The sequence below is a fragment of the Suillus paluster genome (genome assembly GCF_016628075.1).
Source record: "Suillus paluster strain FC165 chromosome Unknown EDB91scaffold_71, whole genome shotgun sequence".
Lineage (NCBI taxonomy): Eukaryota > Fungi > Basidiomycota > Agaricomycetes > Boletales > Suillaceae > Suillus > Suillus paluster.
Window position 1 is genome coordinate 150,064 of NW_024537631.1, and position 23,282 is coordinate 173,345.

The 23,282-nt window shown below is 48.5% G+C and overlaps 6 protein-coding genes across 6 annotated transcripts; 3 read left to right on the forward strand and 3 right to left on the reverse strand.

Moving 5' to 3' along the window:
* Nucleotides 1–1,033: 1,033 nt before the first annotated feature.
* EDB91DRAFT_1239099 (uncharacterized protein) lies at nt 1,034–4,747 on the forward strand (the record flags this gene model as incomplete). The annotated part of the gene is made up of 13 exons (XM_041321810.1): nt 1,034–1,186; nt 1,236–1,523; nt 1,585–1,644; nt 1,747–1,772; nt 1,800–1,912; nt 2,095–2,216; nt 2,287–2,668; nt 2,704–2,792; nt 2,820–3,044; nt 3,205–3,355; nt 3,407–3,621; nt 4,289–4,475; nt 4,719–4,747. 13 exons carry the CDS (start codon nt 1,034–1,036, stop codon nt 4,745–4,747), a joined length of 2,040 nt encoding a protein of 679 aa, XP_041173017.1.
* Nucleotides 4,748–7,106: 2,359 nt separating this feature from the next.
* EDB91DRAFT_1252675 (glycoside hydrolase family 13 protein) lies at nt 7,107–9,679 on the forward strand (the record flags this gene model as incomplete). Its single annotated transcript, XM_041323539.1, has 12 exons — nt 7,107–7,306; nt 7,362–7,454; nt 7,515–7,548; nt 7,643–7,769; nt 7,886–8,040; nt 8,099–8,202; nt 8,250–8,299; nt 8,357–8,588; nt 8,656–8,877; nt 8,942–9,050; nt 9,115–9,276; nt 9,416–9,679. 12 exons carry the CDS (start codon nt 7,107–7,109, stop codon nt 9,677–9,679), a joined length of 1,752 nt encoding a protein of 583 aa, XP_041173018.1.
* Nucleotides 9,680–9,713: 34 nt separating this feature from the next.
* On the reverse strand, nt 9,714–11,406 carry EDB91DRAFT_786443 (uncharacterized protein). The gene is made up of 9 exons (XM_041328400.1): nt 11,155–11,406; nt 11,085–11,100; nt 10,954–11,030; nt 10,886–10,899; nt 10,726–10,831; nt 10,646–10,675; nt 10,563–10,597; nt 10,434–10,510; nt 9,714–10,382 (listed from the first exon to the last, which is right to left on the reverse strand). Exons 1-9 carry the CDS (start codon nt 11,247–11,249, stop codon nt 10,044–10,046), a joined length of 789 nt encoding a protein of 262 aa, XP_041173019.1. The 5' UTR covers nt 11,250–11,406; the 3' UTR covers nt 9,714–10,043.
* A 787-nt stretch (nt 11,407–12,193) lies between these two features.
* Nucleotides 12,194–13,260, forward strand: EDB91DRAFT_786575 (uncharacterized protein). The gene is made up of 4 exons (XM_041328401.1): nt 12,194–12,469; nt 12,529–12,759; nt 12,809–12,922; nt 12,978–13,260. Exons 1-4 carry the CDS (start codon nt 12,308–12,310, stop codon nt 13,128–13,130), a joined length of 660 nt encoding a protein of 219 aa, XP_041173020.1. The 5' UTR covers nt 12,194–12,307; the 3' UTR covers nt 13,131–13,260.
* Nucleotides 13,261–13,424: 164 nt separating this feature from the next.
* On the reverse strand, nt 13,425–21,139 carry EDB91DRAFT_786767 (uncharacterized protein). Its single transcript, XM_041328402.1, has 15 exons — nt 20,824–21,139; nt 20,282–20,652; nt 20,079–20,233; nt 19,714–20,029; nt 19,431–19,665; nt 19,293–19,384; nt 17,987–19,243; nt 15,874–17,935; nt 15,445–15,817; nt 14,907–15,398; nt 14,695–14,854; nt 14,567–14,639; nt 14,174–14,517; nt 13,848–14,117; nt 13,425–13,799 (listed from the first exon to the last, which is right to left on the reverse strand). The coding sequence occupies exons 1-15, from the start codon at nt 20,876–20,878 to the stop codon at nt 13,590–13,592; spliced, it is 6,465 nt and encodes a 2,154-aa protein (XP_041173021.1). The 5' UTR covers nt 20,879–21,139; the 3' UTR covers nt 13,425–13,589.
* An 861-nt stretch (nt 21,140–22,000) lies between these two features.
* On the reverse strand, nt 22,001–23,277 carry EDB91DRAFT_1059488 (uncharacterized protein; the record flags this gene model as incomplete). The annotated part of the gene is made up of 5 exons (XM_041314250.1): nt 22,001–22,395; nt 22,445–22,530; nt 22,579–22,871; nt 22,922–22,963; nt 23,017–23,277. The coding sequence occupies 5 exons, from the start codon at nt 23,275–23,277 to the stop codon at nt 22,001–22,003; spliced, it is 1,077 nt and encodes a 358-aa protein (XP_041173022.1).
* Nucleotides 23,278–23,282: the final 5 nt, after the last annotated feature.

A 23,282-nucleotide genomic window follows, 5' to 3' on the forward strand; every position in this document is an offset into this window, starting at 1 on the left:
GAGAATCTATCTACAAGATGAGTGATATATATACGTAAGTGTCTGTACCGGTTGAGTGGTAAGGGTACAGGGTGAGCGGAGGTATTACTGAAGTGTCGGTAAGGGTCAAGGGTATGTATGAGTCACATACTGAAAAGAGTAAGTAGTACTGGTTGAATGGTAAGGGCAAAGGGGCATGGGGAATCCCTATCAAAGATAGAACCAATACAGTGGTAAAGGCATAGGGTTCAGTAGAAGCCACAGCTTCTATGATCTAGGGGAAAGAAGCGAGAGCTTCTCGTGTTTCAAGATAACAGGATCAAAGATGGAAGAGATAAGAATAGAAATGTAACCATGGTCCATGTCTAGACGAGTCTGCACAGTTTAGCCACATGTTGGTGGTCGACAGAACAAAGAGAATGAAATAACCCATGATGCTCATGTTACTGTAACAGTGATACACCTTAGTCTTGATCATCCTTTATTGAATCACTAAGGAAGAACTATCCTAGTCATAGCAGTGGGTTGTCTTCTTAAAAAACTCAAGGGAGGTTGATTCAACACAAGTTGCAGAGCTTGAGTTAGTGGGGGCAGGACTGCTTGACCGAGGAGGAGAGGGGACAGGAGATGAATGCACAAATTCCATCGTCTTGCAGGGCGAGCCAGCAGGATATCACTGGTAGTATCAGGCTGACTGTACACATCTTGCATAGTTGCAGACTTTGAAAGACTTAGCTGTTTCCTGGCAGTCAAACCCAGCCTGAGTGCAGTGTCAAAGCTATACAATGTGAGTATCTTCTACTGGGCTTGTTTTATGATACTGATGTTACACATACATTTGGCAGGTTATGTCCTAACTGCAACTTGGGAGACTTTCCATCCATTGAGGCGCTGATTCTGCATCTCAATTCTGAGTCTACTTGTTGGTCCATCTGAAGCACGAATGCAAGACTTACCTGTCCCTCCTGTATTCCATTGATGTGGAAATGATTGGAAGCCCACCACTGGTACTTGTCATCTGCAAGCTGGATATGTCTTCGGTGTCGGCAGAAATATGCTCGATAGGTTGCAAGATGATCCATATGCATATCGGTGGAAGATAAACCATTACTACCCTTTCCATGACAAAGGTGAATGGGAGTTAGGGAAGTTCTTGGTTGAAAATCTCACCCAAACCCAAATGATCAAGTTTCTGAAACTGAAATGGGTAAACAATTGTCCAAGCTAAATCTACAGCTCTCATCGTTTTTCTACAGTTTAACACTCATGCAAGACTGTCTTTCACTATGAAAGACCAGCTATTAGACTGGATGGACTCACTCTCTTGCTTTACAGAGTGGAAAGTTTCTAAAATAGAGTTTTCAGGCTACAAGACAGTCCACCCCATTGAGCTCATTTGGTGCAATGCACTAGAGGTTGTCAAGCAACTCTTCAGCAATCCAATTTTTGCAAACCACATGACCTATACTCCACACATCGTCAATGTTGGAAATCAATGTGAATATGGAGATTATATGAGCACTGATATGGCATGGAAAATCCAGGTTGGCTCACTCTGTTAGCCTATTCTTCACTCAGTCACAGATTGACTGCGCCATTTTCTAGGACTATCTCCCTATGGGCGCGACTCAAGTGCCAATCATCTTGGGATCAGATAAAACTCATGTGACATGAATCACTGGAGGACTCAAAATGCACCCAGTCTTCATAACTATCAGTAACATTGATTCAGAGGTTTGCTCTAAGACAACCTTATGAGCTTGGCAGTGTATTGCCTACATGCCGATCACAAAGTTCCATGTGCACCCAGACTATTAAAGCATTCTTCAGGCGCGGCTATGGCATAAGTGCATGGACCTCGTTCTTACCAACCTCAAGGCCATGGCAGTGGATGGATGTTCCATGCCTGACCCTTCCCTGACACATTTGTCATGTTTTTACACCACTGGTCACTCATGTATGTGACCTGCCGGAGGCTTCTATGATCGCTGCAGTTGCGAAAAAACGCATCCCCTCTGACCATGGCGGTGCAAGGGAATTTTGGTGATGGGACACTCCACCCCCCTCATACTGGGAAGCATACACTACAACTCATTATTGACACATGTCACAAAGCTGATCCTTGGGATCCTGACAAGTTCCAGAAAGCGGCCAAAGCTGTCAACCTGTCTGGAGTTCACATGCCATACTGGCATGATTGGCCCTTTGCATGTCCGTCTGTCTTCCTCGCTGGTGAAGTTCTGCATACCTGCTTCAAATTATACCTGCTTCAAATTTTTTGCCAATCATCCGCTCAAATGGGTCAAGGAGACTGTAGGAGCTTATGAGCTTGATTCCTGCTTCATTGTCCAGCATAAGTGGGTCGGCACATGCCACTTCACAAAAGGCATCACACACATAAAGCAAATGATGGACCGTGAGTACAGAGACATACAACGCACCATTGTTGCCTCAATCGCAGGCACTGCTTCACCCCAATTTGTTTGTGCAATCTGTGCCATCATGGAGTTTATTTACCTTGCACAAAATCTGGTTCATTCAGCCCAATCACTTCAGTCAATGGAGCAAGCACTTTTGGACTTTCACTCTTTCAAGGGCACAATTATTGAGGCTGAGGCAAGGAAGGGGAAGAAGGGCGTCAAAGAGGATTTTTTTATCCCCAAACTCGAGCTACTGCAAAGCTTCAAGGGTATGGTCGATTGGGCACTTTGATACAGTTCTGAGCTGATACAACAGAGCGCTTGCTCATCACACATTGTAAGGATCTTTTCCCACGGACGGCCCGGCAAAGCAAAGATTTTATGGAGCAGTGCGTGTGGATTCTTAATCACCAAGAATAGATGGAAATATTTGACCTGTATGCACTGTTGACTTCTCATGGAGTGCCATTGGTCAATGCCATGCACGCTGAAGAGGAGGAGGTTACAGTTACTAACCCTGCACTCTTGTGGGTTTCCCAGGTTCTTCCTGATGAAGTTACCTCAATTTGTGGTCCCCGACCAGTCCATAACCACTTTCTAAAGGGCATTCTCTCTGAAGATGCACTGACCACTTTTCAACTGAATGTCATGCCAGACTACAGATCACTGTCACCGGCTGAAATACCCATGAAATACACACTCCCCTGACTTTGATCGTGCACTGGCTGACTTCATCGCTCATTCATCAACGTCCAGTGGCAAATATACCCGCTGGGACCCCAAATACGGGCGCTACCATGCATAGAATAAATTTCAGCTGCAGCTTCACTCAGCCTTCCAGCAATGGCTCATCATGCCAAGCAGAGTGGTGCAAGCATACCCACCAAGCGACATATTTCCCTTTGGCAATTGTGACACTGCGCTCATTGACACCATGGGCATTAATGGCAAAATGAGTTTGTCTATTCCCTGCGCTTGTGTTCTAGCCCTACTGATATTATATACAGCAAGTTACGTCGCACAAGTCCGACTAATTTTTCAACCGATAGTTCAACAAGGTTCCAACCTGGGACTGCCATCATATCTTTCCAATCCACTTCTCTATGTCCAATTTTTCTGCTTTGTTGCCAATCCTGATGATTGTCCTGAACTTGTGATGTGGACTGTGGAGCTGTCATATCCCATACCTCTGGATCCGGAATTCTGGATCTCCCCTACGAAAGTCCGCTTCTCTCATCCTATTCTCCATCCAGCGCTCTGCTTTCATCTCCAGGCTCACTCCTATCTCCTTTTAGAATAACTATTTCTCCAGGCTACCGGTTATGTCCTTTCCGCTTTGCTTACTGATCCGTCCATTTGTACTTCATTTCCGACTTCACTGCTTTGATCCATTATACACTTACTAATAGACTTTCCACATGCTTCATACATAGCTTCTACTTTGCTGACTGATTTACTTACATGATACCTACAGTATATAAACTCCTGTAATACTCCAGTACTCCTCAGTTCAAATATCATCTTGGTTCTGCTCATTCCTGCTTCTCCAGACTTGAGTCTGATCTCTTGTCTACCTCCAAGTCTTAGGGTTAAAACCTTAGGACTATATCTCTGGCTCTACCTTAGGGTAGTCTAACTCTGTTTCACTTCTACTCTGGACTTGTCCACAGTAGCCTAACTCTGTCCGTTCCCAGCCTTCCAGAGTTCCGCCAAACTCCCCCTATGTCTGACCTCTGGACTTCCCCGGACTTCCATCAGACTTCTCCTCTGCCTCTTGGAAATTAAGGGCATGTACTCGGGTGAGGGCCGCAGCGCACGAGCTGAAGCCGAAGCCCTTTGAGTTGTCTTTCCCTTGAGCACGACCTTAACAGGAGCGCACATACATGCAGGATGAAAATGGTAACTGCCATAGGGAGGGGGCTGTCGTGCAAGTGACATATGCAACACATATGGTTGAATTGATACCAGTTTATGGTGAGGCAGTAGGCAATGGTGTGTCCTCTATGACTTGCTTGGAAAGCTACAAGCATTTCTTTCTGAATAACTTCACAGACAAGGAGAGTTATCATACATTCAGTACCGAGTTTGTGTAGTCAGTAGCACAATCATGTTATCAACTGCTATCATATCATATCTCTGAGCATTGCATCTTATCAGCACGAGATAACTTCAACTTAGTTTTATCAGCCAGATATACATCAGTAAACTACTAAACCTTACAGTGCTTGCTAATTTTCACAGCTCTCACAGCACCACAGAATCTCACAGAACTCAGCAATAGCTGATGTAAGTCATTGTTCAACTCATCGAAAATTTCAGAAGTCTTTGTTCTACACTTCGACTCTTGACTTCTACCTGCACCACTGCCATCCTTCAAGTAAGTCTTGTATTTTCTTTATTTTCTTATTACTGCTTGCTTATTATTCACCTTATATGCCCTGTCTCTCGCCTTGTCATTCCTGTGCCCTGTTTCTCGCCTGTCTCTTGTGCCCCATCTCTTGCCCCGTCTCTCTTGCCCCGTGCGACATGCCAGTCTCTCTCACCCTGTGTGATCTCTTGCCCTGTCTCTCACCCATCTCTCATGCCCCATCTTGCTCATCTCTCGTGCCCCATCTCTCACCTGTCTTCTCGCCCCATCTCTCGCCCATCTCTGTGCCCCTGTCATGCCCTGTCTCTTGCCCATCTTTCTCGCCACTTGAAGGTGTGTTTTTTATGTATGTATGTATGTATGTACATTACTTACTAGTATTTTCATGCTTGTTTCGTGTTTGCGCTTGTTCATTCGAGGCACACAATAGGTGCATTTTTTTTCTTTTCTTTTATATATACATTACTAACAACTTGTCTTGATTCAGGTGTACGAAGGTGAGCGTGCCTGCACGAAGGACAACAACCTCCTCAGCAAGTTCAAGCTCTCCAGTATTCCTCCTGCTCCCTTGACTTGTGCAAGCAGAGATACTGCCCTCGCTACAAACAAATATGACAGCGCTATCACGACAATGACAGCAACTCAACAACACAACACAACAACAACACAACAACAATGACAACAACATGACAACGACAAACAACTATGACTATGACTACGACTATGATGACGACCTGTTCTCTCGCACTGTCGCACTTTGATTATCTCACATCCTTACTCACTGTTTGTATTGATGAGTCTAGTAGAGTAGTTGCTTATTTTGCAATCCATTTGTTTTAATTTAATTTTACATGTTTGACTTGAGTTAATGTAAAAATGAAAAAAGCGATTTCTAATATGTTTGGAAGGTTCTGTGTAACTAGAGACCTACTGTGGAGCTCTGGGAAGCTCTGTACAGAGCTGTACAGAGATGGGCCTGTCTGTGACAGTCTGTCTAGTGGGGACCAAGCTGTGGCTCTGGTGAACTGTACAGCTCTGTACAGACCATTGTGGTTTACTGATGTAGCAGCAATATCGGTGTTCAGGTCTTGAATCTCTGTTCCACCAATCGTGTTGCTCCATCACCAGCGCCATAAGCTCTCCGTAAGCATCAATCTTCTTTTTGACAAGCGAAAATTATGGGTCTTTTGCTGATGCACAAGCTAAAGAGATTATGCGAGCGCCGCAACGAAGAGGGAGCTGGAAAGACAAATATATCTAATGGTATGTTAGCTCTATAGGTTAACATAGAAATGAATAAAAACATACATCTCAGACTCTAGGAAAGATCTGAGATGTTCGGTTGACGTGACTCGTTCTTTATAGTACGGTTAGCATAGATAAGTAAATTAGTGTAACGTAGGAATAGACGTCTCAATATTGACGAGCCTCGGCCGACGTCAACACGTCGCCTCGTTATACTTGGATGTTGCGCTCGTATGGTTTCACTTTCATCTTTCCGGTCCGTTCTCCTCCGACTCTCTCGTTTCGACTGACTCCAACACAAGCCTTGTTACTTGGGCCGAAACTTTGATTGACGTAACTTCAATGATGCTATCTCTAACCTGTTAGTGACCTACTAGCACAGACCGCTCTACTAGACTGTCAAGATGAATTCTCTTTGCGTGTCGAAACGAAGGCTTCGGCGCACTTTTGCGTCACAGATTCGAAAGTTCATGGAGGTGATACTTCGCAGAGACATTGATAACCTACTTGATCAACGAGGCAAATGCGCAACTCTCATCCTTTCCTCAAGGATCCCGCAACTCGAACTCGACGCGACTACTAGCAGCAGCTCGACAAATACTGCAAAGGAATTCCAAATGCCTAATGCCAATTCACGCTAATTCACATCACCACTTTCACCGTACACTAGCTTAGACTGTCACGACCAAGGTGAAGCCCACAATGACAGCTATGTCCTTTGCCCAGGGGACCAGATGACAAGAAAGAACGATCGTCAAATCTTCAAGCTTCAAGGTCTTGACTAAGGGAGACTAGGACCAAATGGCCTAGCAAAGGTGTTCATATATTTGTATCTCACACCTCAAAGTTGTTCTTGAGTACTGACGCTGGAGTTGCGTTAGAGTGACTCGATAACCCAATTTCCAAATGGTCACGATGCACGTGGGGTTCATATATTCATGCACGGTAGAACTCGCCGAAGCTAATCATCTACCCTGGCAGATTGAACTGGCCTCGTGTTCGGGTTAGGTTTATGTATTAATTTCATATGGCTATCTATCTGATATACTTATACCCTCCAGCCTATCGCATTTCTACTCTGCAACTTGACCACAATGTCTACTCCACAACCCTGGTGGAAATCCGCGACCGTCTACCAGATTTATCCAGCCTCATTCCTTGATGCGAACGGTGATGGCACCGGCGATCTCGCAGGCATCACAGCCAAACTCGACTATCTCAAGGATCTTGGTGTGGACGTTATATGGCTCAGTCCGATCTATCGCAGTCCGTTGGCTGATATGGGCTATGATATGTGAGCCCTAATCGTCACTTTTTGGTTCCGGTACTTGATGCCTTAATCGCATCAGCTCGGACTATGAGGATATCGATCCACGTTATGGCACCCTGGAGGACTGGGACCGCCTTCTCGAAGGTGTGCACGCACGGGGGATGAAGCTTATGTACGTGACGTTCGAGCCCTAGCCTATTTCTGGGTATCATTCTGAGTCTTTTTTTACCAGGATGGATCTGGTGGTGAATCATACATCCGATGAGGTAAGCCTTCTATCGTTCTGGCTCATCATGTGCTGCATTTTTCTACCAATTACTTGCAATTACTGTCGCGTACTGATCACATATATCTTACCAGCACGCCTGGTTCACCGCTTCGAAATCAAGCAAAAATGACCCGAAGCGCGATTGGTACATCTGGCGTCCTGGAAAAGTTGTTGATGGGGAAGAACTTCCGCCGAATAACTGGAGGAGCGTGTTCCAGGGTGAGTGGTCATATCTTCCTTAACCTCCTTGCATGGTGACGGTGGCCGTCCCATCCTTATGATCGTTCTGAACCACGCACTGTTCCATTGTCAATCTGTACTTCACTGTGCGACAGGCTCCGCCTGGGACCGCGACCCTACAACTGGGGAGTACTACCTCCACTTGTACGTATCTAAGCAGCCAGACCTAAACTGGGAAAACCCTGCCGTGCGTTCTGCCGTCTGGGATGTCATGCGGTTCTGGGTCCGCAGAGGGTGTGACGGGTTCCGCGTGCGCATGTTCCCTCTCCTCCTTATTCTTTGACAAAATAATTCGCGCATTATGATAGATGGATGTGATCAATATCATCTCGAAGACGGATGGTCTGCCCGATGCGCCTGTGGTGGACCACACGCAGTATCATCAGCCCGCGAGCATGTACTTCGCGAACGGGTGAGTTGGTTCATCGTCACTCATCGAAAACCTCTTAACCTCCCCAGCCCGCGGGTTCACCAATACATCAAACAAATGCACGCCGAGGTCCTCTCCCGTATGTCCCCCCCCCTTCCCTTTCCGCTCTCCTCACTGACTAACCTAAATCCCACAGACAACGACCTCATCACGGTAGGCGAAACGCCTTTCACGCACGAGGCCTCCGAGCTCGCCGCATACGTCCTTCCGCAGAACCGCGAGCTTAACATGGTCTTCCACTTCGAGCTCATGGACATCGACTCGCCCCCCGAATCTCCGCTCCTCAAGAAATCGTGGACGCTCGCCGAGCTCAAAGACATTGTTGGCCGCTGGCAGCGCTACAAGCGCGATGAGGGGTTTTGGAATGCGTGAGTTCTGCGTGATATTAAGTGGAGAGTGGAATGATGATGCATTATTGGGTTTGGTGGCTTAAAGTGTTTTCATTGAGAATCATGACCACGCGCGGTCGGTGTCGCGCTTTGGAAACGACTCGGCGCAGTGGCGTGCCATCTCTGCCAAGATGCTCGCTATCTTTGAGATCACGCAGACGGGGACACTATACGTGTACCAGGGGCAGGAACTCGGCCTCAAGAACTTCCCACGGACGTGGGGAATCGAGGAGTACAAGGACGTAGCAAGCCAGAACTACTGGAATTTGTGCGTTGCGTTTTCATCTTCCTCTTTTATGTGATGGTGGGCGTAAGTGCTGAGGATTGGACAGGATCAAGGAGCAGAGGCAGAAAGTGCAAGAGAAGGAGGATGTTGCTATGTCTGATCTCCACGATAGCTTCGCGCAAAAGGCGCGCGATCACGCACGAACCCCGATGCAGGTAAATGCAACTCGCCTCTTCCTTCCAGTGACCCTATTTAATGTTAATGGTATGTACTGTACAGTGGAACGCGAATGCACATGGAGGCTTCACGACCGGCACACCCTGGATGCGCGTGAACGATGATTACCCAGAATGGAACGCCGAACAACAGATCGGCGATGAGACCAGCGTGCACGCGTTTTGGAAGCGTGCGCTGAAGGTGCGGAAGGCGCACGACGTTCTTGTGAGTCGTCCCACATATGTTCTCCGGCATGCCCTTCGTTTTACTTAACTCACCCTCTATTTCCACCTTCAATTCTATCTCTATCTCCGTGTCTGCCCCTCCTTCCATTCCTTCGACATTAACACGTGCCTACGCCAAGATCTACGGTGATTTCGTAATGCTTCTCGAAGCACATGAACAAGTGTTCGCATACATGCGGAGCTACGGGTCCGCGTCTGCGTTAGTACTACTTAATTTCAAAGAGAGCAAGGTCGAGGTCGACCTCGGGGAGGCCGGCGGAGGAGTAGCGGGGTACGCATTTGTCCTGGGCAACTACGAGAACGAGGGGATCAGACTGGAGGAAAAGGTCACTCTCAGGGGCTACGAGGGACGGGTGTATCTCCGGGAGGCGTTGCTGAATTGATGTATAAGGACGCGTGACACACAAGTTGATATACAGTATCATAAATCTAGAGACTACATCAAGTAGTGCTAGGACGACTTTGTAACAGGTTAACAAGAAAACAGAAGGGAGGCGAGGTGAGCACAACAATATATCTATAGCGGTACCGGGAAAGCTAAGACCGGCTACATGACCGAGGGTAAAGCAACATCTAGAACGCCACCTGGGCATCCACCCGATCGAAGGCATTCACGCATGCGTGAATGCGAGGAAGGGTATACAAGAACATCAGGCGATATCGAAGCACTCTGAAACCATAACAAAAACAGCAATCCCAGCAGTTAATCAATAACTGTTAAAAGTAAACGAGGAGTAGAGCGCGTCCTCAGAAGGACCGAGCGTGCTCGCGGTGCTTGTTCATCACGAGTCCCGTGGGTCTGCGCTTTGCTAGAGTGCCGGTGCTGCTGGGCCGTGTCTGGCATTTTTTCGCGCTGGACGATGGGCTACTGTTACTAACGGGGGATGATACCACGCCGACATTGGTGGGCGGGGTGGGTGAAACACTCGACATTGTAGTGCCCGATGGAGTTGTCTCTGATGAAGTCGCAGTGGTTGACGGCAAAGATGTGCTTATGGCGACAGAGCTCGAAGAGGTGGGAGAAGGAAGACTTCCGCCCAGTACAATCTCAGATGCATTCGCACAAAACGCAATGAGGAGGTTCACCTGGGCCATGACTGATTAGTTGGTGACTCCAATGATTTAAGGGTTACACACATCGTTCGCTTGACATGCGCGTTGGGCGTACCAGTCTTCTGGGGCATAGAAAGCCGAAGCGCAGTTGGGGGTGTTGCCTGAAAGCGATGTATAAGGATAAATAAGAAGTCCACATCGGACTAGACTCACAATCGGCCCCAAATCCGTCGCATCCGTTGTAATACCTATTTGTTCGTCAGAATGTCAATATGCGTGGAGATCTGGTTACGCACGCAAAAGAGGCCTCGACGTTGAAAACATGACTGAGTGCAGGCGGTGAGGGTAGAACTATGCACACAGGAAGAGAACTTACGGTGATATGAGCGAGATATCGCTGCTGGAGCCACATCCGGCACAGGTCGGGTTGATCAAATTCATCTCGAGCAAGGTGCACTCCTCGCCGTTAACATTACACTGCCCTGTGGAAATTCAGGTTTGATCTGACAGAAATTATGTATGAGTGTTATACGTACCAGTCTGCAAGTATCTGATTATGTATGATTGAGCCAACATTGGAGGACGAGGAATAAGTGGAGCTCACGCGATTCCGGAAAACGTATTTTGGACGGTGTAGTCCTGTCCTGTAGATACATTTTGGCCATTCACAACCAAGCACGGCTAGATAAAATCTAAGCGAATGTTTTCCCCACTAAAATGGGGGGTGTAGCTCACGGTTCCGTGACCACATCTGTGATTCCTGCCGTTAGAATTACGCGGCGCAATTACTTCATGTGTGACTTACTGGTTGATAAACTTTATGGTATGTGTCTCTGATGCACCGACTCCAACAACCGAGAAGATTGCGAGAAAGAACGAGAAAAAGAGTGAAGAATACATGAAGGATGGTATCGATAAAGGAGGGGAAGAACCTAACGAATGTAGCGGTGGTAAGAGGTAGAAAAGCAAAATGGATATTAAACAGCCGTTCAAACTGCATGCATGTTAACGTTCACTGATAATTTCCTTGCTTCCTTTTTCAGTCTCAAATAAGCAATGAGGCATCTTCATCTCCGCAACTTCTCACTCAACGGTGAGTTGGACCTGCAATGCAGTACCTGCCAACTGATGATCCGTCTTATTTTCAAGAAAAAAACGTTAGCGCTAGGTGTTTACATAGATTTAAACTCGTCACTCTGCGATCGAGCCTGCAATTCGCATCCGTCCAACACGGGTCCGAGGGATTCAGTTATAAACCTTGATCTCGGGGCTGAGCTTGTTGGGTTTTATACGCAAGATAAGTTTTTTTTTACCTGATCAAGGCACTGGTGCGGAGTCCTGACTTGGGAGATTTCATTTGAGTTGTCCGTGCTGCATCTTATCACATGGGTATCCGTCCTCCAGGTGTGTCTTACCCGAGAACGCTAATCAGGAGTATATTCCACAGCTCAACGAGTCCTTGGCTGTATTATACTGGTAACCAAGTGGTATCTGTCCCACATCCCTTCGATGACTAACATCCGAGTTCCGAAGTGAGACAAAGTGTAGAGCTCAAGTCCACGCACAAGGCCAAGGCACTTCGTGGCGCCCTTTGTGTAACGGTTGACGGGACGCTTGTACAGTCCTTGAGGGACTCTTACAACATGCTCACATGGTGGTCCAGTGCCTCTTCAATGGGATTTTGCCTCCTCCATCTCCAAGGAACATTACGTGCACTGGGAGGACAATGAGCTCTCCTCTCTCCCTTGCCGCGATTTTACTGGTCTAAACATCCTTTGAAGCTACATGGATTCAGGGCTGCTTAGACTAATGAGCGCTTTGGACTATGGACAAACCTCACGAGCGACCAACAGGTATCTGAACACTCTTTGACCTGTGGATCGTCAAGCAAGTATAAAATCACAGGCAGCTTGGATGATGAGAACGCACCAGCTCGGCGATCTACTAGACTTGCTAACATGTCCCACCCGCACCAGGACAACGGTTATGGCTTTAACTATGACAGCCATTCCTTTAACTACGACATGGATAACAACACGCAGGGAATACACCAAGTCGTGCTTCCCCACCAAGTAAGCGGACATTCGTCTTTTGGGGTGAACAGTTCTTCTTCAGCATCGGTGAGTCTATCTGCTTGTTTAATTTTGTCTCTAGATTGACGGTGATTATTTCTACTCAGTCTTCTGGTACGTCTCACGGCGCGGAGGTGTTTGTCCCGATGAATCTTCCGCGGGGTAAAAGAAACGGCTCGACTGTGCTTTTCCAGGTCGGTGCAGAAAGGAACAGTCTGAGCATTCCATTGGAGGAGTGTCTTCAGCCCGGCGGTTCACCGCGTTTGAAAAATCCCCACGAGATCATGTTCCCGACCCTCAACCGTACTCAGGTCCCATTCCTCAAGCTCGTCATCGCTGTAAGTGCTCACACCCTCGATCGATGGTGGAGTCTGAGTTCCGTGTTAGTGGTCTGGCTACGATGCCGTGGAGTACCTTATTAACATTGGGACGAATGAAGCGCCTATCACAAGGGCTGATCTCGCGCGTCAGATTGCGTATTCGTTTGTCGGATTTTTCAACGTAGGTGTTTATCATTCTTCCTCTTGTGATTTCACGCTGATATGGTGTCAATCAGCTATGCAACGACGGTATTCTCCCTCCGAGGTCTCTCTCGTGGAAAGTCGGAGGGCGAGATGGATATTCGTTTCAACAGATGCACCTCTCAGCATTCTGGAACATCGAAGGCAATTCCTGGGCTGCCTCCATCAGAGTCCTCCAACAGACCTAGCGCTGGTTGCGCGTGTCAAGGGCAATAACCTCGTCCTCTCCCATATCGCCACAATTTGTATATTATTCTGTAGATACCCACATTGTATCTAAATGCCATGTATTTGAGGACCTATGCACTGTAATATAACGAGCACTGTCACATCGAGACGGACTTGGACCCCCGAAGGCTATGATCACTATTTGAGTAACCTCATTTGAGTTCTCGACCACTGAACATGGTATGATGGTACTTGCTGGATTCGAATTCGGAGACTGATCTGGAATATAGCGAAATCATCGGAGTCTACGTACACAATGATTGAATTGCAAATATGTTGTCAGTTCAGAATAGCACCGCAGTCACAGCATATGGACGGAAAGAAATTTTAGTATCCTCATGATCAAAGTTGCTCGTTAAAACGCTTTTGCGTCTTGAATCAAATCACGTCTGGTAATATGATTATGGATTTAGATGGATTTAGACTTGATACCAATATTTAATCTTTCCAATGAACCAGTAAACCTGCTGTTCCTCTCCGTCGTCCAATGTGGCCGGCCACATTGGGCCAGTCGGACATAGATCTGTACCAAATCGTGCGTGAATAGCTTCTTCGCGGTACAAGAAGCACATAATGTCCACGAGTTCCTGTCGGTCACACACTGCCCTAAGCTTCCACCGCAGTTCGGTCTGTCGGATTGAGACCGAGCGTGCGAATCAATGTATCAAAACTCTCACCTGAGAAATTCCTGGGTGGAAAAAAATGATGCCCACCACGGCATGCAAAGCGGCGTTCCAGACGTCTCGTATTGTACCCCCACGGATGTCTAGCCAACGTCGAGGTAAGGCAAGAGTTTTTGGTTCCCTAACGATCTCCACTGTCCAAGGACGAGCATAAAGGCAGGAAACGATGACCGGCGCAGAGTATCCAGCCCACATAATGAGGGGTGGAGATGTTTGGGACATTCGCTGTAGCAGGTCCATGACCACATCATCAGCACCAAGAGTCTCAAAGTACAGGCGGGTCAGCACGCTGGCGAAGGACGACCAAGTAGAAAACATACCAGGTAGTGCGACTTTGATGTGCCTGACTCTAACGACGCACGGACTCCATCAAAAATATTTCGAGCGAGTTTTTGTTGTTCGCTATCCAGACGAGCGGCGAACTCGGAAAAAGTTGATTCAATGCACGACACGCAATCTATAATCCTTGATTGTGTCTGCTCAGTGCAAGCAGCCTCAGCTCCGGTTACCGTTTGTCCATGCTGCATGCTCTCGTCCAAAGGCATGTTCGTAGGATCCGAGCGCGTCTCATATGAAGGTAATACAGCACTTCCATTGCCCTCATTATCGTCTCCGTCGAGTGCATTCAAGCGGACTTGAATGCTAGTCTCGATGTCATCGTCATCTATTCTCTGTGAGAGGGAAAATAACTGTAACTAAGGCACTGCACAGACCTGCTTTCTTGCTGTTCCAGTCAAGCCTTGCTCGAGCATTTCGCGATTGTGCCATATCTATGATGAAATCGACCTGTGTGTTCTTGTCGATGCGATGCTTCTACTATGCAGCCTGGTCATCAGCGTACCTGTTCCTCTGACACCAGCTGGAGTAGTGCTGCGGTGTCACCATCAGAGGCTAACAAAGGCCACTCCATGCTGTCAACTTGTTCTGCGAATACCTCATCCAAAGCTACAGCGTCTTGGAATAAGTCGCCATGTATGGGGCCTCCGATGGCGTTTAGGTTGCTGCAAGGGTGTTGATCAGCAGAAGCGTCAATTGATAGCAAGGTTTACGCACATATCTGATATTTTTAATGTACGTCCCGGCTTCATCTTTTTGGGATCGCGAACCACCTTTGACAAGACTCCGCGGCGTAAAAGGTTGGAGGTTGCAAGGGATACAGACTGATCGCCAGCGCTGTGAAGCATTTTCGCTGACAAGTCGGCGTCGTAATGCTCGGTAGGCATGCCAAAAACCATCTGTAGAAAGGCGAACAGGTAGTAAGAAGCAAGCGGACAGGTCAAGCAAACAACTGCCACCTTCAGTGCAGCTTCCGCGACTTGAACTACATCGTCACTCGTGTTTGTGACGTATGGAACATCGTCTGCTCCATGAGTGAAAGACTGTCGGAGAAACTGTTTCTCTCGACCTTCTTCGACCGTAGCTTGCCACATAAAATCCCAAGCAGGAGAAATAGTCGTATTGCAGAGCACATTGAAATGATGTATGATATCATCCACGGATGCTGGTAGCTTCGTCCGAGTTGTATGCTCAACGTAGCCAACTCTCCTAGTTGCGGTCAGCATCTCCATGGATTAATACTGCGTAAACTTACAAGGCGTTCTTATCAACATGCTGCCGGAGAAACTCTATGTGATTTATGATGTCAAAGTTCGACGGGCTTTGAGGATCTTCGTCGGGAAGATGCTCGGTACCCCTATGCTGAATCCAAAGGTCGTGCCATCGGTCCTCGAGACGCTTCATGTACACTTCTTCACCAGTATTCTCTCGGAGATGAGAGAGACGGAGACGGACAGAATTACGTGGGACACCGGGAAACACTTGGTCGAAAGCTGAAAGGTCGATCTTGACCCCACCGCGACATCGAGCACGAATGACAGCGGATGTATCACGGGCGAGCTCATCGTATTCTCGAGTCCAATGGAATCTGGAGCGCCGCTGCTGTGGTGTTTTATGCTCTGATTGATCTGCGGAGGGTGGTCATTCCTAGATGCGCAGCAGAAGGTCAACGAACAAAACTAGCCTCCATAATCTCCCTTGGTTTTGGTCTTCCCTCTTGATTTGCCGATTTGTTGTGGGAGAATAGGCGGGCCTTGCTGAGCTATGAGGAAATGCACCGATTTCTCAGGAGGATTGGCTACAACGGGTGGCAATGCTGCGGGGCGCGTAAGCGCCTTCGGCCTTGCGATAACCTTGTTTGAAGCTAGTCGCGCCTCCCGGATGGCGTTTTCTATTTCGCTTTGCCATCGACCCGTATCTCTGATTGAGCTGGATTGCATAAAGCGATTGCGAACAGCTCGAATCCGGATGCCAACCGTGCCCTTGAGTGGCCCAGGGTGCAGGCGCTGAAGCAGAGCTACCCAGTCGTTTTCCCTGTGAAGTTTTGCTTCTGCAGCCTTCTGTTGAAGTGTTGCTTTGGCTTCGATATTTTGCTTCGCGTGATGCTCTGCCTCGTCTCTTTTCTGCCTCGCCCGTGCTTTCTTCATTTCACGTAAAGCCTTTTCAGCAGCTTCTTTGAGGTATGCGACAACAGGCGCGCGCGGAGCGCTAAGAACACGACAAATCTGCTGCAGTCGTGAGTCACTGTCCTCTTCGTCAAGTGGACTGCGGGCCGTGGCGCTGTCTACGGAATTGTCTAGGTACCGCTTCTGGTGCCAAGTTAGGTGGTATTCCAAGTCCCAAGACACTCTCCGGCGGAGAAATCGAACAAGGAGTGTGTTTGCCGGAGGTCCTAAAGTGCCGTGAGTTGGACAAACGGTGCTTCGTGCATAAGCAACGTCTCGGCTGACTTTATGCAGCTCGTCCCAAAAAGCTACACCATCGCAGCGAGATTTCACAGAGACATGCCTCCAGTAAGACGGGCAAGAATCAGAGAGAGCCCAGAGATATAACGGTGCTGTTTCATTGAAACGCCAATATTGAGGTGCGGCAGATGGTGTAGATACCCGCCATCCTTCGAAAGAGGCTGCTCTAACTGCAACTGTCCGACCATCAGGGAGTGTACATCTAAAATCCGCGTTTTCGTCTGTAGATGGTTCGTAAGGGGTCACAAGGCCAAGGAGTCGAAGGGTGTCCAAGAGTTCCAGAACGCGAGATTTGGAACGCGACTTCCCCACCTGCAGCTTTGCCGATATTCGGCTCGGCAGATCTCTGACCAGTATTTCTCTGCCCTCCGCCGAGGCCATAAGCGTTGATAGCTCTTCGTCGTAGCTGAGAACAGCAATAAATGAGCAATAAACGGCAATGGGAACGTCAAGCTGATACAAGGAGATGTCGATCATAAGATGCTCATGGGACACAATACGAGGCGAAGAATGTTGTTCGAGCAATCCAAGGGTAAAGACATGAAAGTCCCGCAACCGAGCGGCCTTCCCAACCCTGAAGCCATACAACTGTGCTACCGTGGTCCTCTCCGTAAGGAGAACGTCGCGGATCGTTTCAGAGTCGTATGAGAAGAGCTCCTCCGCCTTGGCAACGTCAAGAACCTGGTGTTCACCGCCATCTTTCCCGGGAGTCTCTATTTGCAGCAGGTGAAGCGGTAGAGTGGTGCGTTGCAAAACGCCGCTGGGAGCTCCGAAATCCACAGGCTCCTCGAATGTCTTAACTGGCGGAACGTTTGGAGTCGGGGCGCTGTGACTCAGGTCATGCAAAAAGGCGTTGATTTTCTCTTGAGGCGTGTCTGGGAGATAAACCAGAGAGGCAGGCCGAGTGCTTCCCGTGGCAGAGAAAACAGTAGTTTTGAGGACTTTGATGCGGCTGCGACTTTCCATGTTCTTTATAGTGGCATCTGCAGTTCTCTTGTCGATACGAGTTCCTGAGGGCGCACTTGCAGGTTCTCCACGCTGAGCCATATCGTTCAGCAGAGCGATATGAGCATCAAAAAAATGTTTTGTGTGCAGATTTGCAATGCCGCCAAGGTCTTGAATCACCCGGAAAAATTCGTTCTCACGGCGTAAATGAGATATGTTCGGATTTCCTTTAAGCTTGTCACCGGGCGTAGACGTTCGCGAGCGCTTGGGTTGAGAAGCCATCACTGGTGGTGGGGATCCCTTTCGTTTCTCTCCTATCACGGGCGTCACGTCCGCCTCCATCAACTATCAGATTAACCGAGTGAAGAAATTGAGCGATTCACTTACAGAGGATGTCTCTAGCAACGCAGGATCGATAATCATGGAATCTTGTGCGGAAGGATGATGACCCGTGACAGGTAAACCATCGACTATCGCACCGTCCACTACATGTGGTGTGACCTCTGATTCATTCATTCGATCAGTAGAATCGTCTCCCGGTAGCCCTTCCACTTCAATTCCAGATATAGCAGCTCCACGTTTCTGGCTGGAAGAAGCATCACCCTCGCGAAGTTTTGGCTTTCTGCGAGATCTCCGGGGGCTTGTTTCCTCTACATGAACACCCACAAGCCCAGTGCGAGATTCCACCACGTCACCAACGTGAGTAGTGACCGCAATAACAGCAGACGGAGGTGGTACCGCGGCTTGCACATTGGCGTCTGCTACAGCTTGACTAATATGGTGATGATCGTCAAATGGTCCCTGAAACGAACGACCTGCTTCCTTCGGACTTGAAGTCGGGGGCTTAGAAACGGGATGGGGTGTGACCGACGCCGCTCTTTGTCGATAAGTAGCTACACTCGTCATAGCTCGACTCTCTGGAGAGTCTCCGCCGGTCACTGGTGGAGACGCTGACGGGACTGGTGGTTGAAGAACAGGGCCACTCACACCCTCCATCGGCTCACTCGTTGGAACCTCGGCATGGGAGTCGGCTTGTTCAGCATCAGGCTTCCGTTTGGGTGGACGGCCCCGCCTTTTGGGAACCTTAGGTGCCGTCGGGGTCGCATCACCCGCCTCAGGAATCGGCTGTTTGCGAGGTCGACCACGCTTCGCCGGGGTAGGAACGTCACCGCCCTCTTCAGCGCGTAGGATTTTACGTGGGCGACCTCTTTTGGCCTTTGGGGCAGGTTCTGGCGCATCCTCAACCGCTTCCTCATCTCCTGGATCTTCAGTTTCTTCCCTTTTACGCTTCTTAGCCCCTGTCTTCGATTTGGCGCCCTCCTTGCCCTTGAATGTGTCTTCATAGTAGTGGAGCGTTTCATCGTCATCGCAAAACATCGCCTCGTTGAAAACAGCAAAATCACCGGCTTTTGAAAGATCGATGTCAACATATGACATCGTCGTATCTTCGAGGTTTTCGCTGGCCATGACCGTTTTATATGCGGCGAGAGTATAGTATCGATGTCGTCTTTCCCGCCCAAACGACTCCATGAAGTCCGCTGTCCCGAGATCACTGAGGTGAGCAGGGGGTCGACTTTTGGCTGCTCGCGTCAACATAAGCTCAATAGTGCGTTTATCGAAATTGCCAAGAGCACCGCAGATTTCCTGCGAATAAAGTCAAAACACTGTCCTGGCGCGCTGCGTGGAGACTTACGTAGAGAGTTCTGCCAGAAGACCCTGCTTCTTCAAGCAGATCTGACACTTGTTTTTGTATTGTGCGGTTTGCCCTAACCTCAATGTGACCAGCTGAGACGTCGGTTAGAGCGGAATACGGGAAAATGATGTATCGCACCAGAAGCATCATCAAATACAACTTCCTTCTCATCGTCCTCGCCTTCCTGAGGGGTAAGAACGACACCGCCCTCTGGGAGTTGATTGTCCGGAGTGACAAGTCGTATGCACTTGACAAGCCTGTCTTTTACTTTGGAGCTCGGGACCAATACACGTTCTATCACTCCTTGCGCAATCAACTCCCGCAGACGGGTTTGGAAGAAGCGACGGTCTGTCTTGGTTGGGTTCGTGAAGCCCTGCAAGGATTCAGCAAAATTCCAGTACCATAACTGAGCATTACATACGATGGTTATCATTAAGTTATTTGACGCGTGAATATTGTTCTGCGACGCCTTCAGCAACTTGACGATTCGCTTTTTGATTAGTGGGAGACTAGACAGATGTCTGGAATCCACAGGCTCAAAGTCGAGTTCCAAAGGTTCTCCTGTGGGAGTCCCATCTTCGACAGGTGTTCCGTCTTGTGGATGACTCTCTCCAATAACAATTGGCTCGTCATCTTTGGCTTCCTCTTGCTGGATCTGTTGCCAGAACGCGCTGCGCTCCACAAAATATTTGTGAATACAGGAGTGATTACCAACACCTCCCCGCCGTGCTTTGATACTATCCTTGCATCATTACGAGTTTCACAGAGAGAAAGACCTACACATACATTAAGCCAAGCTCCAGCAATTGTTTAATGACATAAAAACATGTCTTCTGATCGTATTTTGTCTTACGTCCGAGCTCGACAGTTGTAATACCTTCTTCGCGGCCTCTTGTGATAAGCTGCAAAGCGCTGTAAACCATTGGACTGAGTTTCGAGGACTGCATGATGATGAGCTCAGATTAAGTTGAACAGAAATTGTCACATACTCTGATATGTGATCCTGTGATTGCAGCAAAAGATGTCTCTGGGTCAACAGCAATTCTGAGGTCTTCACCGTATTCTGCCTTCAGGTCTTCCAGTGACCTCGCACGTGCATTCTCAACGAGAGTAAGAGACGGCGGGGCCTCTTCGACAAGTACCTCGCCCTTAGCTGCCGCCTTACGCTTTGCGCTCGTCTGAGGAGCGATGTACACTTCGGACGACACACCCGCAGGGACAGTACCAACGCGGACAGTGGGTTGCTGGACGACTATGGACCAGACGAACGCGCAAAAGACATCGTCGACGACTTGCGGGTGGGTAGCGTCGTGACTATGAAATCCTACGATGAAATCTCGCAAGCGGGAAACGTTGCAACCTGCAGGAACGGCAAATAACAAAAATCAGATCTCGTTCGAGAAAATCGAGAAAATGGATGTTCAGGAGTTGTCATTATGGGGATTCGAACGATCCTCTTCGCGACGAGTTCGCCAAGAAAGAAGCGCCGAACGACTGATCGAGATCAGTATCAGTATAGTGCTGAACGTACCAAGATCGCCGTCGAACGAAAGTTCTCGGAGACAATGATGCACGAGCTCATCCATGATCAGGAGAACGAAAGGTAGCAAATGGTGGAAATAGTGAGACTGCTGCCTTCCAAGTCACTGGGTGTGATCAGATTCAGGATGTGATCGTAAAATTTACTCGATATCGGCTATCAATAAGTTGAAAGAGGATAATGGGTCAGCGTCGTGGGCGACGATGAGGAACGCTGGTCAGTCACGGCGCAAATGTCATGTTACTATGTGACATGATCTGTGACAGTGGCGGGCCGCCCCGTCTTGCCGTAACAGTCATCTTCAGGTTGGGTACTATCAGGCTGCACGAAGAACGAGATATCTGTTTAGCTCAACGATCTAAACTGGTTCGTGTCCTCCGACGGTCTGCCGCAGTATGATATAGAAGTCTGAAGGGACGACTGACAGTCTCTCATCAGGTACATGTCACCATCGCTATGACCGTGACCTTCTTCGAGACACTCGTTTATGCTCTAGGAGTCCAGGAAGGCACACAGCGTAGAAAGATTTATTAATCGCGTGATCGTGACTTAGCACGCATTTCTGATGCATGCTCATCACGCACAATGCTGTCGCAGCTGGCCAGTCTCGACCTTTAATCGGACGCCTACACCTACAAGCGCCGGGAGGTGATATGAACCGCACCCAGCACCCTGTTGCTCGGCCAAAATATGCTAACACTCTTCCGAGTTTCTCAACTTTGGGGTCTCGTGGGTGGACTGTTACTACGGGAGTGCCGCCGATTCATCTCGCAGGTGTCCTTATGTGTGCGAGCCGGGGTTGGTGCTGGCGCTCCGCCCGTAAGCGTTGGCAGGGCCGCATGCCCACGACAACAAAGCCAAGTTATGTGTCACTGTGACCTAATTTTGTACATCCCCTGCGGCGGCATGTCGCATGCTATTTTCAGCACGTCGTGCGCACCAGAATAGACCTTGACGAATAGATCCCCCAGCCCACGTGCATAACATCGACATTGTGGCACCTTCATTCGATTTCGCATGCTTGCCATTATTGCACACAATGCATATGGACGTGAGATATCTGCTGGGACTAGATAACGACTTGTCTTCGCGAATCCCCTGCAGCAGATTTTGAAAAGACATCTATAAATGCAGTGTTAAGAGCAATGATGCTGTATAGACCTGTCGGTCACTCACCTGAGGTCTGATTCATGTCAACGAGTTTTATGGCATCCCCGCGCGTGTTACGCGTCCGGTCAGTAATGACAGTCGACCCAATTGTCAAACTAGGTTCCACTGTCGCAACTTTCCACGTTCCTGGTCCATCACATTTCACGTCTTGCGCCTTTTCAAGCACCCTAGGCTCGGTTTTCTCGTCTCGATAATTTACGGAGCCAGCCCACACAGTGGCGAAAACGACGCCAATGACAGCAACCATGGTGTTGACGAGTACGATCTCGTTGACTGTCAGGACGTATACGTTTTTGTACACGACAACCAGCTGTGCGAGGGACAGGAGAGAAGGGAAGACGAAGTTGGAGATAGCAATGTAGAAAAGGGCGCGTAGCCGTTGTCCAAACGTTGCTAGATATCGTGTTAAGTCAATTTGACTCCTATAAAATTGAAAACATACTCCTCCGCGGGCTGATTTCACTCGTAACGCCTGATCTATGAATTCTTCGAAGACGGATTGCCCATAGGAAGGCTATGGAGGCATAGCTACGAAAATTCAATGCTCTGGTGCGCTCTTTAAGTTGAAACACTTACGCATTGTCGACAAGCTGAGCTGACCACTCAATCTTGAGGTAAGGAGTAGTGGCCCACACCACTGCGATGTTCTCACTCCCCAATGGGCCACGCGCAGCATCCGCAAGGACTTTAATGAAAATGAACATGTTAACGAGGCGCGCGAGTTTAAGGAGTATAGGAAGTGCGGTGACGAGGGCGAAGCGTTTGGGGCCGACAAGGGAGTAAGAGTAGATAAGTGTAAGGCGAAGTAGAAGGATGAGATCAACAAGGATTGATTGAAATGCGCCTATAATTCCAATGGCGATGTTCATCTGGACGAACACATAAGCATCAGCAGCGAAAAAAAAAGAAAACAGCGCACTGTTGGCGGCCATGGGTCCAATGGTGACAACACCGAATGAATCTGGGAGTGAATCAATATGTGTGTATATGCAAGAAACCAACGAGGGTACTAACAGCGAGACTGTCAATCATAACCCCAGCCGTGAATGCCAAAATGATCGCTACAACATTGAGAATGAATATGGGTCTTCTCCGTGAAAGTGGAGTGGAGAAATAAAAAAGAGCAATGATCAGAGGAATCAGAACGACTGTGAAGGTGTGTCCGATCATGATCGAATTGAGAGATGGCTGTATTATTGCAATGTAATTGGTCCCAGGTGGAGGCGGCGGGGGCACTAAGACAGCCGGGGAAGCTGTGGTTGTATTGCTTGCCATGTTGA